We start from the raw sequence: 16,742 nt of genomic DNA on the forward strand, positions 1-16,742 counted from the left end.
AAAAGATTTGAGGACTGAAGAACTAGAAGCCTGAATGAATCATCAACATAGGTGTTAAACTCACCATGAACAATGACATGGATTCTGTAGGAATGAACACTTGAAGCCGAGTGCTAAAATCTTCAGTGAATATAGGGAGTGACCAGGTGAATGGCAGATACCTATGAAAATGAGAGGTGGTATCATGATGATATATGCTTCAAGTAGGTTTGGGATTTTGTTTGTGTTTTGTTTCTTTCTATGGCAAGTGGAGGAACACTGATCTGGAAGCCATGGTGGGGGGCAAGGAGGCTGCCAACCCCACCCACCCCTCATGTTATGTCAGAAGAGGGAGGACATTCTTCACTTTCGAGGCCTGTAGGAAACTTAGTGTCCTCAGGGCATAGCCTGGTTTCAACAGAAGAGAAAGTTACAGGAACATTCAGAGGACTTGAGGATACAAGCTTTTGGCAGATGCCATTGTGGAGGGCACAGTGAGTGAAAAGGCGCTGGAGTGGGGACTTGAGTAAGTGAAGGGGCTTGTACAGAAGGAGATAAGAGTCTGGAGGACTAAGAGTTCTTGTGTCAGAGGAAGAAGTTTGTAGATGCAATGAGCTTAGTCTGCAGGATTTCCTATGAGGAAAAATAATAGTGAGTAATAGATTCTCACGTGGTCTCCTTCTAGATACTGATCTCTTTGGCTGTGAGACAGGCAACATTTTGAAATAGGTCAGGGAAGCAGAGGGGCTGTTTTTCCAGGATGGTGAGCATCCCTGTGGGATTCTCAGCTCCGGCTGAGGTCCCGTGCATCCTTTATCATTATATTCCCAATGTCTAGTACCATTAGTGGCAATCCACCTTTGTAATAAAGACAAATACACAAACAACAATAATAAAAGGCAGAATAAAGGAATGGTGTAAGAAGTGTCTTGACAAAGCAATTGAGGGAGAAAAGAGGGCAAAGTTTATCGGATGAAGAATTCAGGGGAAGACGTCAGAAGGTGATGCCTTTACTGAGACCCCTGGCAGGTGAATTTTTGACGCATCACTGGTGGTGACCCTCATGCTGACTGTGTAGTGACTGAGGGCACCCACGCGCTTGCATGACTGTCTGACGAGGATTGCTCTCAGGCATCCTAGTTACATCTATATGTGTTCAGCGATCAAAATGAAAAGATGCGGTCATTTCAAATTGCTTTTGTTCTTTTGCTATATTTCTCAAGAGATAAGGAGCTAGAAACAGCCAAACAAGTAACAGCAAATTGAAAAACCAAATCATCTCATCTGCTGTCTGCTTTAAAAGGAAGCTGGGGCCCATTTGGAAAGGTATCAAGGGTGGAGACCAAAAAAAAAAAAAAAAAAAAAAAGAATTAGAAGATTATTTCTCCAAGGAAATAATTGGCATTAAAAAAAACTGCCTTCGCCTCCTAGATAAAATAAATTTTGGTGAAATGTCGGTATTGTATAAAACACCATGTTCAGTCAGCCTCTTCATATGTACAATTTAGTCAGTAGAGAGCCTGAGGGCCCTTATAGATATAGAAAGATTTCCTTGTGCTGTCAGAGCAGGAAGGTAATAACTCAATGCTTTCAATTTGGATTTACGCCTTTGGTCTAGTTTTCAATAAAATTATAGCCAAAGGCTAAAATTCTGAAGTTGGTACAAAATTGCTTTAACCCTAAGGGTTCTTTCCCACACTTAGATTCACTTTACCTCAGATTTTTCTATCAGTCTAGATATAACCTGTGATGGAAAATATTCCCTCTTCACAGATATGAGCATAAATGAAGAAGGAGTTCTGGACTTGTCGTGTCAATTAGATCTTTCACTTTAGAAGAATTGTTCCAAACTTGGAGTCTTCATGGATAAAGGTGAGTAATGTTCACCCCCTCCCCTCCAGGGACAGTGCAGAAGCCACCTGAAAGAAAAAAAAATACAAAAAACCCACTTTCTCCATCTGGTTATTTGACCTTATCTTCAATATTATAGAAAAAAATAGTTAACTATTGCTGAGTAATACATTACCCCAAAATGTAACAGCATAAACTAACAGATATTCATGATTACCCAGTTTTGAGGGTCAAGAATCTGAGAGGGTGAGGAATCCGGCTGGTTCTAGCTCGGAGTCTCTGGCGGGGTTGCAGGCGCACTTGTGGCCGGAGCTGCATCATCTACGGGTCCCACTGCAGCTGGAGCATCCAGTTATGAGCTCAGTTCCAGGTTGTTGGCAGGCTTCAGTTCCTGGGGGCCTCCATCTCTTGTCAAGTAAGTCACTTCATAGGCTGCCTGAGAGTCTTTACGACATGGCGAAGGCTTCCCTCAGAGCAAGTGATGAGAGAGAGAAGAACCCAAGACAGAAGCTGTAGTCTATTATAACCTAACTTTGAAAGTGACCTACGATCACCTCTGCCATACTCCCATGGGTCACACAGACCAGCCCTGGCACAGTGTGGGAGGATCTACACAAGGGTGTTAATACCAGGAGGTGGGGATCTTTAGGGACCATCCTGGAGGCTAGCTGTCCACTAATATGAATTCAATTTAATGGTCTGTTATAAAAGAATTGCGTATTTTGGTAAATACAGAAATGGAGACTTAGAGAAAAAAATTTATAGCCGTCTGAGATGCTCACCGTTACAATGTTGGTATATGCACATCCATACAAGGATTTGTTTTGCATATGTTGATCATGTGGTACATACAAAACCGGTTTCTCTGAGTTAACATCTCAAATTAATTAATTCTGTCCATTACAGACAATTGTTTCATTATAGAATGTTTATTTTTTGTCCAGAAATGAGACTCCTTCCTTTCTTTGTGTATAAATTACTCACTCGTACCGAGGCACAGTTTGCAACTTTAGTTCCCAAACCTGCATTCACAGGAAACCTTTGGCTGAGAAACAATGACAGGATGAAGCTTTCCCACCACTAGCCTGGGACTAGGGGGATTTGGGAGTAGAAACGAGGAGGAAGGACAAGGCTAGAATCAGATAAAAAAGGATCTGGAAAAGCCGAAATGGGTCCACAATTAAGGTGAAATGCGGAACACAAGAAAGTGTCGCCTTCCCACAGGGCAGAACTAATTTAGTCCTTCCTCTGCAATACTGTTTCTTGGAAAGTTCTGAAAGAGACTCTCTAGGTGGCAGCTAATGGGGGGGAGGGAGCAGTGCGATAGGGCAGCTCTAATTCGCACCCTCTGGGTGTCAAGCTTTGGCGAATCCCCTGTCTCTCCAGGCAAGGCCAGAGGTGGAGTTAGTGGAGAAGCCATGGGGCATTATGTTATTTCCTGTGGATACTTTATTTTGCTCTTGGCGTCTATTTTTGAAAAAAATCTTTCTTTCCTCCTGAAAACAAAACTCTCCACTTTTTTTTTTTTTTAACTTTTGTGTTTATTTATTTCTTTATTCATTTATTTTTGGCTGAGTTGGGTCTTCGTTTCTGTGCGAGGGCTTTCTCTAGTTGAGGCAAGTGGGGGCCACTCTTCATCGCGGTGCGTGGGCCTCTCACTATCGCAGCCTCTCTTGTTGTGGAGCACAGGCTCCAGACGTGCAGGCTCAGTAATTGTGGCTCACGGGCCTAGTTGCTCCGCGGCGTGTGGGATCTTCCCAGACCAGGGCTCGAACCCGTGTCGCCTGCATTGGCAGGCAGATTCTCAACCACTGCACCACCAGGGAAGGCCCTCTCCACTTTTTTATAACAGATATTAATACAAACCATTGACTTGGTGTTGAGTAATAACAGCTAACTTTTATTGTGTGAAGCTATTGTAAGTACTTAAAATGTTTTATCTTATTTAATCCAACCAACATGGTAATGCTATTATTATCTCACTTCTACAGATGAGGAAAGTGAGACAGAGCATAGTAAGTACCTTGCCCCGAGTCACTAAGCTAGTGAGTGTCAGAGTCTGGCTCCCAAGGGGGCACCCTTATCCACCAAGTACTAGTAGAGCCTTCCCATGCGTCCCAGGTTCTGTGCTAAGCATCATGCATATATTCTCTCACTGTATCTTTATACAACACTGTGAGGTAGGTATTAGTTTCCACATTTTATAGATGGGGAAACTGAGGCACGGGGAAGTTAGTTATCTTGGCCAAGCTCCCTTGGCTGGTACAGAGCTTGTATTCAAACCAAGGTTCATCCAGGCTTCCTCCACTGCTCATGTCCTTATGTTCCCAAGGTAAGGGAACAAATTATTTTATGGTAAGCAGCAGATGCATAGAGAGTACTTCACATTACTTCCATGTAAATTACATAGGAAAAAAGAAATTTGAACAGAGCATACCAACTATATTTTAGACCTTTGGTTTAGTTACCACATGACTTCTTGATTTTCTTAAGGTTCACCATCAGTTATTTCATGTCTCAGATTTAGAAGCAGTACTTATTTTCATAATGAGATTACAGGGAAGATCTGAAGTGTGAATGTGAAAGAACAAAAGTTTCTTCTGATATGATGTCTGGATTTATCCACATAATTCAGTAAATAGTAGAATATACTGCTCTTGATGCAGCATTTTCCACAGGCATGCAAATGCACACATATAAACTTGTAAATACACACACAATGAGGGCACACAATCTTTGACTGGGCTGGTAAATGTGAAATAAATTTGCTGGTAGGTAAATCTAACTGTAAGTTCTATGTTTGCCTGTAGATATTCAGGGGGAGGTTAGGCGCTGGAGAGAGAATAATGTTATGCCTATATTTTTAATATTATATTCATATAAAAGAACTTCAAAAGCTTTCACACGTCTTCATTAATGAAAGGAAGCAGTAGATTAAGGTTCTTTGTAGCAGTGTAAATTATACAATATTTTTGCTGAATGATGTATTTACGTGGTCATACTTAAATACTGCTATGTCTGATGTTTGGCAACATAATACTTGAAATGAACCCAAATGACAGGAAGAACTAGGGACTCATTCCATTTTCCCTTCTGTTTCTTGGCTCAGGTCTTCCCAAACATGGAAATAAACAGCTTATCTGAAACTGGAACACTAACCTTTCTTGAAGCAGGTTTTGTAGCTAAATATTGAAGGCTCACACAATTTCCTTTCTGAAAGAAAGCCATTTATGTACAACCAAGAGTAGGTTGATAAGGGAAAAGCACTAAGAATGCTATGTGTATTTAAGGCAGTACTTTTGTTTTCCACGGATAAACTGCAATGAGGTTAAATATTTCAGGTCACCCCTCACCGTAATTATAAAGTTAGAAAGTATTTTCTCCAGTATATCCCTACTTCTCCTTTCTGTTTTCCTTTTCTTCTCTGGGTTACTGTCTCCTCTTTTTTCCCCACCACTATCACCCCCCAAGTACCCCTGCCCTCCTCCCCTCTAGAGGTATATATAATGATCATAGATTAGACCTTGTAATGAAACCCTCTATCTTCAAGTCCAGACTCTGGACCCATTACTTGAGATGATTCACTTGATTTCTCTGAGGTGTTTTTCTTACTTGCAAGCTGGGAAGAATAATAGTTAATTTCCAAAGTTGTAAGGATTCCCAAAAGATGCTTATGAAATGCTTGATATGTAATAGTTCTGACTCTTAAGATTACCATTACCCAAGCTGTCCCCCTAAAACTACATTTCTACTCTACAATTATTTCTGTTCTCTTCCCTCATCAGTACTCCCATTTCCTCTGTGACTTCATGTCAGATTACTAAATGAGGAAAGGATTAGATGAACTAATTTAAATATGAATTACCAATAACAATGTGTAAACAAATTAATGAACAGTGTGAATTTGATGGGACACAGATATAAAGTTGTTAATCTCTTTTAAAAGTCACTTCCTTCAGCTGTTTTCCATAGAATTTCCATTTCTATTCCTTAGTGATATCTTGGGACAAATCCCATAGTTTTCCTGTCACTCAGTTATTAAACATCAGCTTATATCCAATTTAAATCTTCCTCTTCCCTCCATTAGCAGCAAGACTTTTGGCTCAAAGGAGTTGGAGTTGGGAAGTGAAAAGGTCTGATTTAGGGACTTTTCCCCATCCTCCTTTTTCTGAAGCTCTTTTTCTTCTGGTGTATTCAGGACAGAGAAGTGAGATGGGAGAAGAGAGTCAGTCAAATGATTCTCATTTAGTTGGGGTTGGTCTTTTCCTCTCTTGGCTGTGACAGTTGCCTTGGTGATGACCTCTGAGTGAAAGGTACCAAATGCTGGTTCTCTCCTGGGGTGCATATACAAATGCTCAGGAGACCCTGCAGGAAACTTCCTGCTACATTGTTCTCTGCCATAGAAGATGGGCTGGGCTTTGAACTCTTCCATCCAATGAATCTTTACCAGTATAATTTCAGACAAGGCAGTTGTCCAAGGCGATTTAGGTCGGAGTTTGGGAGAGATTTTGCCACCGTCTGCCAAATTGTACCACTTGGGTAGGCATTGTCTAATCTGTGCATCCACTCCTGGATCGATCCCTCTTTAAGAGAATTGTATTTGTGCTGTCTTTATTTGTTTTTACTACTTCAAAAAACGTGGCAGCAGAGGCAGGCATTTGAAAAGTAAAGGCATTAAGATGGCTGTAACAGAGATGGGAAAAACTGGTAAAATTTGGAACCAACAAAAGCTAAAATATATTCTGTACAGGGAAACCAAAATCTTAGAGACCATATACTTTTAGCATTCCTAATTGCATCTGCTCTGACAATGTGAATACTTTGTACAGAGAAGGAGAATTTTCCTCTTGGGGGTCTTTGGAATCATCAGATTTGTGCTACCAAGAAGTTGACACTCATATTTGACATCTGGGCAAAGAAATGCCCTAGTATCTTTACACTCCATTCATATACCTGAGCAAGGTTATTGATGAAACTTCGATAGATATTATTGCCACTCTAAAACAAATCGTGAGCCAATACTCACTACCAGTAAGTTGTTATGAGAAAGCCTAATTGCACCACAATATAGAACTCAAAGTATTTCACTTGATTGTTTGGTTCTTAACAAGAAATTAAATTTTCAGATTTCTTTTATACAAAGTAGAAATCCTTATTATTATTATTTTGAAGAACCAATATGCCTTAATCGGAAAATGGCTTACGTCTCCATTATGGCAAGAGCAAGGTGGAACAGTCTTTCCCTCATTAGCTAAAACAAAAGAGATTTTGTTTAAGAACAAAAGAGATTTTTGTACACTTACTCGTCTGTGCGTGCACCGCTACTGTAATGAAGTGCCAACACTCTCATTAAGCCATTCCGACAACCTTCAGTATCAACAGCTCCTTTGAAAACCACATATCACGTGTCGTTAGGACTTGTGATTTCCTTCTGGGTCAGTAAAACTGTGACATTTAGGGTCAGCTCACTCTTTACCTACTAACCACTTTGTCACTTGGAAGATGAAACTCCTTTTGGACAACAAAGTCTCTCTTCTTGGTCTTTACCATTCCTTTCTCTTTCTGTTTCCTGTTTAAACTGGCAAATTTCCCTGTGTCCATACTTCAGTCAAATACCCTTTTGCCCTTTGTATTATTTATTTCCATCAGGCATTCTCTTCTGGTTGCTTTCCTGAAATTCATGAAGTATTTGTCCAGATGTTTTTAATAACAGCCTCAAAAACGGACAGCAGCTGCTGCCCAAATGTGTACCTGCTCTGACTAAGAGAGTGAGTCAGGGCTCATTGTGCAAACAGGCCTCACAGCAGCTTCTTTCCTGTGGTACACACATCCCATTTCTCTTACAAGTACTCTGTGGTTCATTCTTTCTCATTTTCCACGCTTGGTTAGTATTGGATATTTAATTAGTAAAGCAATGCATTTAAAACCTATTCTTTGATTATTGTCTGCATTAACAAAATAAAAAGTAGAGCTGAATACAAACCATGAGGTCTACAAAAGGTAGGAAAAAATATTATTTTAGCAAAAGTTTCAAAACCAAAGGTGACTCCACACAAGCTCTAAAATCAGTGTGCATATTCTAAATAATAAGATCTGGTTGGCTTTTTCGTTGTTGTTGAAATTTTACAGAAGCTTACACTAACTCCAAAAGGGATAATTGAGAGAATGAATTTTAATAGTGCTTTTCAAAAGTACTTGAAGGTTCTGAATAAAATAGAATAGGGTTCTATAGGAATATTATATAATTTTTAAACATAAAAATATAGAACATAGTTTTTCAACATAGAAACAACCTGGCATCTTAACAAAGGGAAAACAGTCTCTCAAATTCACTGAGGGTGTTTGTACTGAATGCACATTTTGGCTGGAGGTTGAATGGTCAAATGTTAAAATCAACAGTTGGCCAAGATGGATCACATAACATAGAAAAAACGTCAAATGCAAAAATAAATCTGAACTATTAAATAAAGTCAAATCATTGAAATTTTTTTTTTATAATTTTAGTAATCGTTCTTTAAGGCTTGACATTATAGAACAGAAACATTTTTTTCAGCAATGGCAGCTGGTAGATTGCTCCTATGGTAATGATATTGCACATTAGGGAGGCTACATAGACATTTATTTTCAGCTGAGGTTGTGGAGGAACAAATTCCTTTGTAAATGTATTATTGTAAAACATAGCGATTCACAATTTTAAAGGTTATATTCCATTTATGGTTATTATAAAATACTGGCTATATTCCCTGTGTTGTATTATACATCCTTGTAGCTTATTTATTTTATATGTAGTAGTTTGCACCTCTTAATCCCCTACCCCTATCTTGCCCCTCCTCCTTTGCCTCTCCCCACTGGTAACCAATTTTTTCTCTATGTCTATGAGTCTGTTTCTGTTTTATTATAGTCACTAGTTTTATTTTTTTAGATTCCACAAGTGGTATCATATAGTATTTACCTTTCTCTGTCTGATTTATTTCACTTAGCATAATACCCTCCAAATCCCTCACTGTTGTTGCAAATGGCAACATTTCATTCTTTTTTATGGCTGAGTAATATTCCATTGTGTATACATACCACATCTTTATCCATTCATCTGTTCATGGACACTTAGGTTGCTTCCATATCTTGGCAATTGTAAATAATGCTTCTATGAACATTGGGGTGCATGTATCTTTTCAAATTAGTAGTTTTGTGGGTTTTTTGGATACATACCCAGGAATGGAATTTCTGGGTCATATGGTAGTTCTATTTTTAGTTTTTTTTGATAAACCTCCATACTGTTCTCCATATTTGCTGTACCAATTTACATTTCCATGAACAGTGTATGAGAGTTCCCTTTTCTCCACATTCTTGCCAACATTTGTTATTTGTGGTCTTTTTGATGATAGCCATTCTGACAGGTGTGAGGAGATATCTCACTGTGGTTTTAATTTGCATTTCCCTGATGATTAACTATGTTGAGCATATTTTCATGTGCCTTTTAGCCATCTGTATGTCTTCTTTGGAAAAATGACTATTCAGGTCTTCTGCCCATTTTTTTAAAATCCAGTTGCTTGATTTAAGTATTGCTACCCCAGCTTTCTTTTCATTTCTGTTTGCATGGAATACCATTTACATCTCCTCATTTTCAGTCTGTGTGTCTTTAGATCTGAAGTGAGTCTGCTGTAGGCAGCTCATATGTGGGTCTTGTTTTTGTATCCATTCAGCCACTCTGTGTCTTTTGATTGTAGCATTTAATCCATTTACATAAAGTAATTATTGATATGTATGTTCTTATTGCCATTTTGTTCATTGTTTTGGGGTTATTTTGTAGGTCTTTTTGTTCCTTTCTTCTTCTCTTGTTCTCTTCTTTTGTAATTTGATGACTACCTTTAGTGTTATTTTGGATTCCTTTCTCTTTTTTGTGTGTGTATCTATTATAGATTTTTGGTTTGTGGTTACCCTGAAGTTTAAACATAGCACTTTATGTGTGTTTGTGTGTGTGTGTGTGTGTGTGTGTGTGTGTGTATGATTATTTTAAGTTGCTGATCTCTTAATTTCAAATGCTTTTAACAACTCTGCATTTGTACTCTCCTCCCCTCATGATTACTGTTTCTGATATCATGTTTTACAGCTAATTGTTTTGTGTATCCCGTAACTGCTTATTGTGGATATAGATGATTTTACTACTTTTGTCTTTTAATCTCCCTCCTAGCTTTGTGTGTGGATGATTTCCTACCTTTACTATGTGTTTGCCCTTACCAATGACCTTTTTCTTTTATGATTATCATGTGTCTCATTGTGTCCTTTTCTTTTTCACTTAGAGAAGTTCCTTCAACATTTCTTGCAAAACTGGTTTGGTGGTGCTGAACTCTTTTAGCTTTTGATGGTCTGTGAAGCTTTTGATTTCTTGATCAAATCTGAACAAGACCCTTGCCAGGTAGAATATTCTTGGTTGTAGGTTTTTCCCTTTTATCACTTTAAATATATCATTCCACTCCCTTCTGACCTGCAGAGTTTCTGCTGAAAGGTCAACTAACAGCCTTATGGGAGTTCCCTTGTACATAATGTACTACTTTTCTCTTGGTGGTTTTAATATTCTTTCTTTGTCTTTAACTTCTGCCATTTTAATTACAGTGTGTCTTGGTGTGTTCCTTTTTGGGTTAATCCTGTATGGGACTCTCTGCACTTCCTGAACTTGGATGTCTGTTTCCTTTCCCAGGTTAGGGAAGTTTTCAGCTGCTATGTCTTCAATTATGTTCTCAGCCCCTTTCTGTCTCCCTTCTCCATCTGGGACCCCTATAATACAAATATTAGTACACTTGATATTGCTCCAGAGGTCTTAAACTGTCCCCATTTCTTCTCATTCTTTTTTTCTCTTCAGCATCATTGATCTCTGCTACTCTGTCTTGCTGATCCATTCCTCTGTATCATTTAGTCTATCGTTGATTACTTCTAGTGTATTCTTCATTTCATTTATTGTATTCTTCATCTCTGTTTGGTTGTTCTTTATATTTCCTAACTCTTTGCGGTAAACTCCTAACTTTTTGCTCTATGCATCTATTCTTCTGAGTTCTTTGATCATTCTTACGATTATTGCCTTGAACTCTTTCTTCTGGAAAGGTTGCCTATTGCCACTTCGCTTATTTCTTCTGGAGTTTTATCTTGTTCCTTTGTTTGGAACATGTTTCTGTCACCTTATTTTGCCTAACTTGCTATTTTTATTTTGTATTTTTAACTGGTAGCCTGGTTACATTTCCTGACATTGAAGGAGTGGCCTTTTGTAGGAGTCGTCCTATGCATTCCGGCAGTGTATTCGCCTCTTGTCACCAGACTTATATGCTCTAAGGTTTCCCCCCTGAGGGCTCTGAGGGGCTTTCTGTTGTGGCAGGCTGACTATGTGGGTGGTCTGGTAGGCTTGGCTGGCCTGCCTGTGTGGAGACTGCCAGCTGCTGGCTGGTGGGACAGGGTCATGAAGTGGCTGACTGTGGAACCCTGGGGGCCCCTGGGGCTAGTGCTGGGTTACTGTTGGGCAGAGACAGGGTCCAGGAGACCCCAGGGCTGTTGCTTAACCACTGATGTGTGAAGCCAGGTTCTGGAGTTAGTGCTAGACTACTGGCAGGCAGAGACAGGTCCCGGGGTCTGGTTGCAGGGCCTGTGGGACCCAAAGCAGGTGTTGGACCACTGGAGGGTGGGCTGGCTCTTGAAGCAGTTGTGGCCGCAGGGCCCAGGGCGTCCTGAAGCTTGTGTTGGGCTGTTAGTGGGCAAGGCCCAGGCACAGCAGGTCCCAGGGTAGGATCTGGCCCACTGGTGGGTGGGCCAGGTTATAAGAATGTGGTTTTCTTGCAGCTGGTGTCTGCCCCCTGGTGGGTGGAGCTGGGTGTCTGCTTCTCTGGCTTGAGGGCTCTGGGGTCTTGGGTCTAGGGCCTGTGCACTGGTGCATGGGGCCAGGTTCTGGGCCCTCTGGTGGGCAGGGCCACGTCCAGAGGTGGCTATGGGATCAGGGGTTTTTAAGGCAGCCTGTCGGCAGGTGTGTGGGGCTGTGCCCCTGCTCAGTTAGTTACCTAGCCTGAGGCATCCCAGCACTGGTGCCTGCAGATGGCTTGGCCAGGGTGGGGCTGGGTCCTGGGGCTAATAAGCTGGAGGGAATATTCCAAAATGGCGCTTGCCAGCACCAGCGTCCACGTGGTAGAAGGAGCTCCCACGAATGGCTGCCACCAGTGTCTATGTCCTGAGGGTGAGCTGCAGTTGCCTCTTGCCTCTCCTGGAGACTCTCCAGGATCAGCAAGTGAGTCTGACCCAGGCTCCTAACAAATGACTGCTTCTGTCCTGCGTTCTGGAGGGTGTGCGATTTTGTATGCAACATTGAAGAGTGAAGTCTCTATCTTCCTCAGCCATCTGGGACTCCTGAAAGTTAGCCTGGCTGGTCTTCAAAACTAGATGCTCTGGGGGCTTGTCTTCCTGGTGCAGGACCCCTGGGCTGGGAGCCCGATGTGGGGCTCAGACCTCTCACTTCTTTGAGAGCCTCTGCAGTTGTGATTATTCTGCTTGTGAAATGCCCACCCAGGGATTTGGGATTTGACTATGTTGTGACTCCACCTCTCCTACCCATCTCATTGTAGTTCCTTCTTCAGTTGTGGAAGATCTTGTCTGCTAAGTTCTGGTCTTTTTCACTGATGGTTGTTCTTGCAAATAGTTGTGATTTTGATGTGCTTGTGAGAGGAGCTGAGCTCAGTGGCTTTCTATTCCGCTGTCTTGCACAGTCTCCCCTATCTCTAATGTTTTCACACGCATTTTCTGCTTCACACAATCACTTGAGAAAAATTTGTTCTTAATCCAGGGACCAGAACTTTGGCAATTGAAAAATATGATTGGCTTTCAGGATACTAAAATTTTTCTTGAATTCCTATCTGCCATTCAGGTTTCTATCTATTTCTCATTGGCAAGTATGACATTTCCCTGGAGAGGAATGATGGGAGGTCTGTCCATTACATAGCATGTAAGAAATACTCCCACCCCGTGATATATTGTTTTGATTTCTTCAGCAGGTTTCAGCAAAGGAAAGCTTGGCAAGCAACCATTGGTTTTTAGTATATCCTGAGTGGTTGGTATCGTTATCTGCAAAGTATGTAATACGGTTTGCCTTCTTTTGTTCAAACAGCCTTGAACATGTAATGGCTTTCGTTCTGTCTTGGTTGAACATCTCATATAAGTGCAAGATAAGGCAGTTTAAAATATCTTGATAACATGTAGCTGATTTTTGCTGAGGTGGATTTTCATTGCCATTTTACATCTTATGGTGATTACCAGTATTTTAAATTAAATATTCAGGTGTTCTTAATGAATTTAAAACAGATGGATAGACATCTTATAAAGCAATAGTAAAATGTAAATACGGAATCTAAAGTGCAAATACAGTGACACCGTGTAGTGGTGTCACTGTAGTGTTTTTTCAACCTTTCTTTATGTTTGAAAATTTTTATACTTAGGAAAAATAATAATTCTAAAACAATATGCCTTATACTGTAGGTCAGGATCTCTGGGAAAGACACTGAGATTTGCAAGCAGAAAGTTCACTGGGAGTGCCGAGATGCAATGCCTGTGAGGGATGAAGAAAGCAAAATTGGGCACAGGGAGAAGTTGCACAAGAGGCTTCAGCTGATCCTAAGGGGTGTCTGGAAGCTGGTATAGCGCTTTAGAATACCAGTTGAGTCAAGGGGCCAAAGCTTTTGCACCCCAATGCAACTAGTTATAGATGTAGTCTGCCTGCAGGGAGGGGGTATAACCTTGCATAAGACAGTTTCCTTCAGTAGGAGGCAGCTCATGCGGAAGGACTCAGCAGTAAGCCTCAGCAGTCAATGCTCTTGGCTGCAGGAAGAATGTACCAGAGTATCCACTGTACCTTATTCATATTTTTAATGATGTTAAAATGACTGTGTGTAAAGGTTACCTACATAATCATATAACCATTGATCACATATGAGTTCATATTCAGTTGAAGCCAGAGAGTAACACCATATCTTGGTAGTTCCCATGGCAAAACCAAAGTTTGGTATAACCTATACATATTGGCATTTGGAAAGAGAAATGATATATTTCAGAAAATCAATCTGTAAATTATTTTGAAAAATAAAGCAACTCTGTACAAGTTAAAAGAAATTTTCTTTAATTGACTTGAGAACTGCTAATGCCTTTTATAGAAACTGCTGTCTATGTCCAGTGTGAAAATCTCCATGTTATTTTTCCCCTTCATGACTGAGTCACCTCCTTGAATAAAATTGCAATTAAATGTATAGATATCAAGGTTGATCATCTAAATTTACGAACTAAGTAAGGATATTTTTAAATGACTTTATTTAGTGTGAGAGTTGCTCCCTTCACATCTATCAGAAATTGGACATATGATTTAAATACATTACATTTATTATACCTAGCAAATCTGAGAGATAAGTATTATTATTCATTGAGACATATAGGAAAGTGAGAATTAGATCTGTGATTTTTTTCTGTTTCTCCTTTTTTCATAACTTGCACACTCTGGTGGTCACGGAGCACGGACAGACGTGAGAAGTGCGTGCATCACTGGTAGCTATGTCATTATTTGTGCAGGTAGAGGTTGTAGCTCATAATTCACCAAAGTATAAAAAGCATTTATACTTTGTAGTGGTCACGAGGATGATTTCTTTCTTTTTACCTTTCATTGTGATAAAAAAAACACGTAATATGAGCTCAGTCCTCCTAACAAATGTGTATTGTTAACTTTAAGCACAATGTTGTACACCAGATCTCTAGAAATTTTCCGTCTGGCGTAACTGAAACTTTATATCCACTGAGCAGCAACTCCCCACTTCTGCCTCCTCCCAGCTCTTGGAGCCACCGTTCTACTTTCTGCTTCGACGGGTTTGACTCCTTTTGATGCCTCGTATGAGTGGAATCATGTACGGATAGTATTCGTTCTTCAGTCACTGGCTTATCTCACTTAGCAAGATGTCCTCAAGATTCATTCATTTTGTAGCATATGACAGGATTTCCTTCTTTGTATGGCTGAACAATCTTCCATTGTATGTATATACCGCATTTTGTTTATGCTTTTATCTACAGATGAGTATTTAGGTTACTTCCACATCTTGGCTACTGTGAATGATGCTGCAATGAACATGGGAATGCAGATATCAATTTTTTTTTTTTCTCTCTCTTTAACTTTTCTAGATAAATACTCGGAAGTAGGATTGCTGGACCATATGATAGTTTAACTTTTTGAGGAACCTTCATACTGTTTTCCATAACAGCTATGCCATTTTACATTCCCACCAACAATGCACAAGAATTCCAATTTCTCTACAACAGATGATTTCTTACAACATTTGTTTTGGTACTGACTTACAGTGAACCCAGATATTAATTGGGTAGCATCATTGGTAGGTGCCTGGACATCCATCCTAATGTATGGCTGCACTAAAAATCTCCAGGTAAAAGAAAATGATACCTTTCCTTTGTTCTGTACCAGAGTATATGTTGAGGAGCTAGTCCAAGAATCACTGATGTAAAATTCAAAAATGTTGTAACGATCCGTTTGGGTTTTTTTCATTATTATGGAAAAGCAAAAGAACCATGACTTTAGATGCAGTATCTTAATGTGAAAAGATTTATGTGTCAGGAAATTCTGTTAATATTGTAGCTAATAGCAGAACAAAGGACATGTAGTATTCCCTGATGAGACTGTCAGCTGGGGCTTCCATCAAAAATAAGAGGTATTTCTTGAGCACAAAAGCAGCCTTAGGCATCATTTAAATCACTGTGGAGTGGTGTGACTCAGAAGACAGTGAATTCTGAAAGCACACATGTTATTTCTTCCCTTCATGATTGAGTCACTGCCTAACGGAACAGTCCAATTAAACAAGCTGATGTTCTGGGTGTTACTTATGTCTGGGAATCACATTTGGGAAATAAGTACAGGGTCATTGCTAATGAGCATCACCTACTATGCAGTGTGCCATGTGAGATCTTTCTATCAGTGCTACTGACACTAAAACCTGGGATATCACAGTACTGGTGACAGTTTGAAAACAGGATGCTGGAACTCGAGACTATGTCAGCTGAGGTGCTGATAATTGCCAAATGAAATGTAGTGCTGACCTGTTGATAAAAAAAGATTGCCCGAGGCAAAAGTCCTATTCTAGTTTTCTGAAGGATTTATGTACATTTCAAAGAGAAGTACTTATAATTACAAGTTTTCTAAAGTAAATGCTCTGAGAAAAAGAAGTGACGGTAAATCTGTTCCCTTATTTTTAACAGGGAGAATTAAGCCTCTTATTTTAATTTGTATTTGTATTTACATTTCTCATAGGACACATTTCTGGCAAACTCCATCCTTTGACACAAAAGCTCTTGACATTTCTGAGTATTATGACTACTTCTCAACATAAAAAAAAATTCTGTGAACCATATCTCTGAGATAGTAGTTGTATATTTATTACCTATTTATTGAGAAAATACATGGTAATCAAACACTACTATGAATTCAGATACTCTTTTAGATCAATTTTTATTTTTTACTCTAAGTACCATCTACATCCATTTTGAAATGAGTAGCATCTTTATATGCAAAGCATAATGGTTTGTCTGTCAAGCTGTATTCCTTGAAATAACCCAAGGGCTCTCACTCCATCTGAGGCTCAAATATGGAAAACACTAGTAATAACTAAAATAGCTTCTGATCAGCTAAAATTGTTGCTTAAAAGATTACCTAGGCACTGAAATTATTGCATTTCAATATCAAATTGCATTTCAAAATCAATTACTTGATTAACAAGGAATGAGCCCCAGGCTTATTCCCTATTTAGATCTTCCTGATTACAATTTACACAAAATTTGGCAGATCTGATTACCTGAAGTCTCAGACCATTGTAGGGAGGGTCTGCAACAGGGAAGAACTA

At 39.7% G+C, this 16,742-nt stretch overlaps 1 protein-coding gene across 25 annotated transcripts in view; it reads left to right on the plus strand.

Annotated features, from left to right (window-relative positions):
- LOC309660795 (uncharacterized protein) overlaps positions 1-16,742 on the plus strand; it is a 274,097-nt gene that overhangs the window by 43,093 nt on the left and 214,262 nt on the right. For all 25 annotated transcript variants that reach the window (XR_014263617.1, XR_014263618.1, XR_014263619.1 and 22 more), the window contains one exon: positions 1,753-1,851. Coding sequence is in view for 9 of the 25 variants with exons in the window: in XM_082461916.1 (XP_082318042.1) it covers positions 1,842-1,851 (10 nt within the window). In the remaining 16 variants the exon portion in view is untranslated. The remainder of the gene's footprint in view (positions 1-1,752; positions 1,852-16,742) is intronic.

Source organism: Balaenoptera physalus (genome assembly GCF_965194825.1).
Source record: "Balaenoptera physalus genome assembly, chromosome: 5".
Taxonomy (NCBI): domain Eukaryota; kingdom Metazoa; phylum Chordata; class Mammalia; order Artiodactyla; family Balaenopteridae; genus Balaenoptera; species Balaenoptera physalus.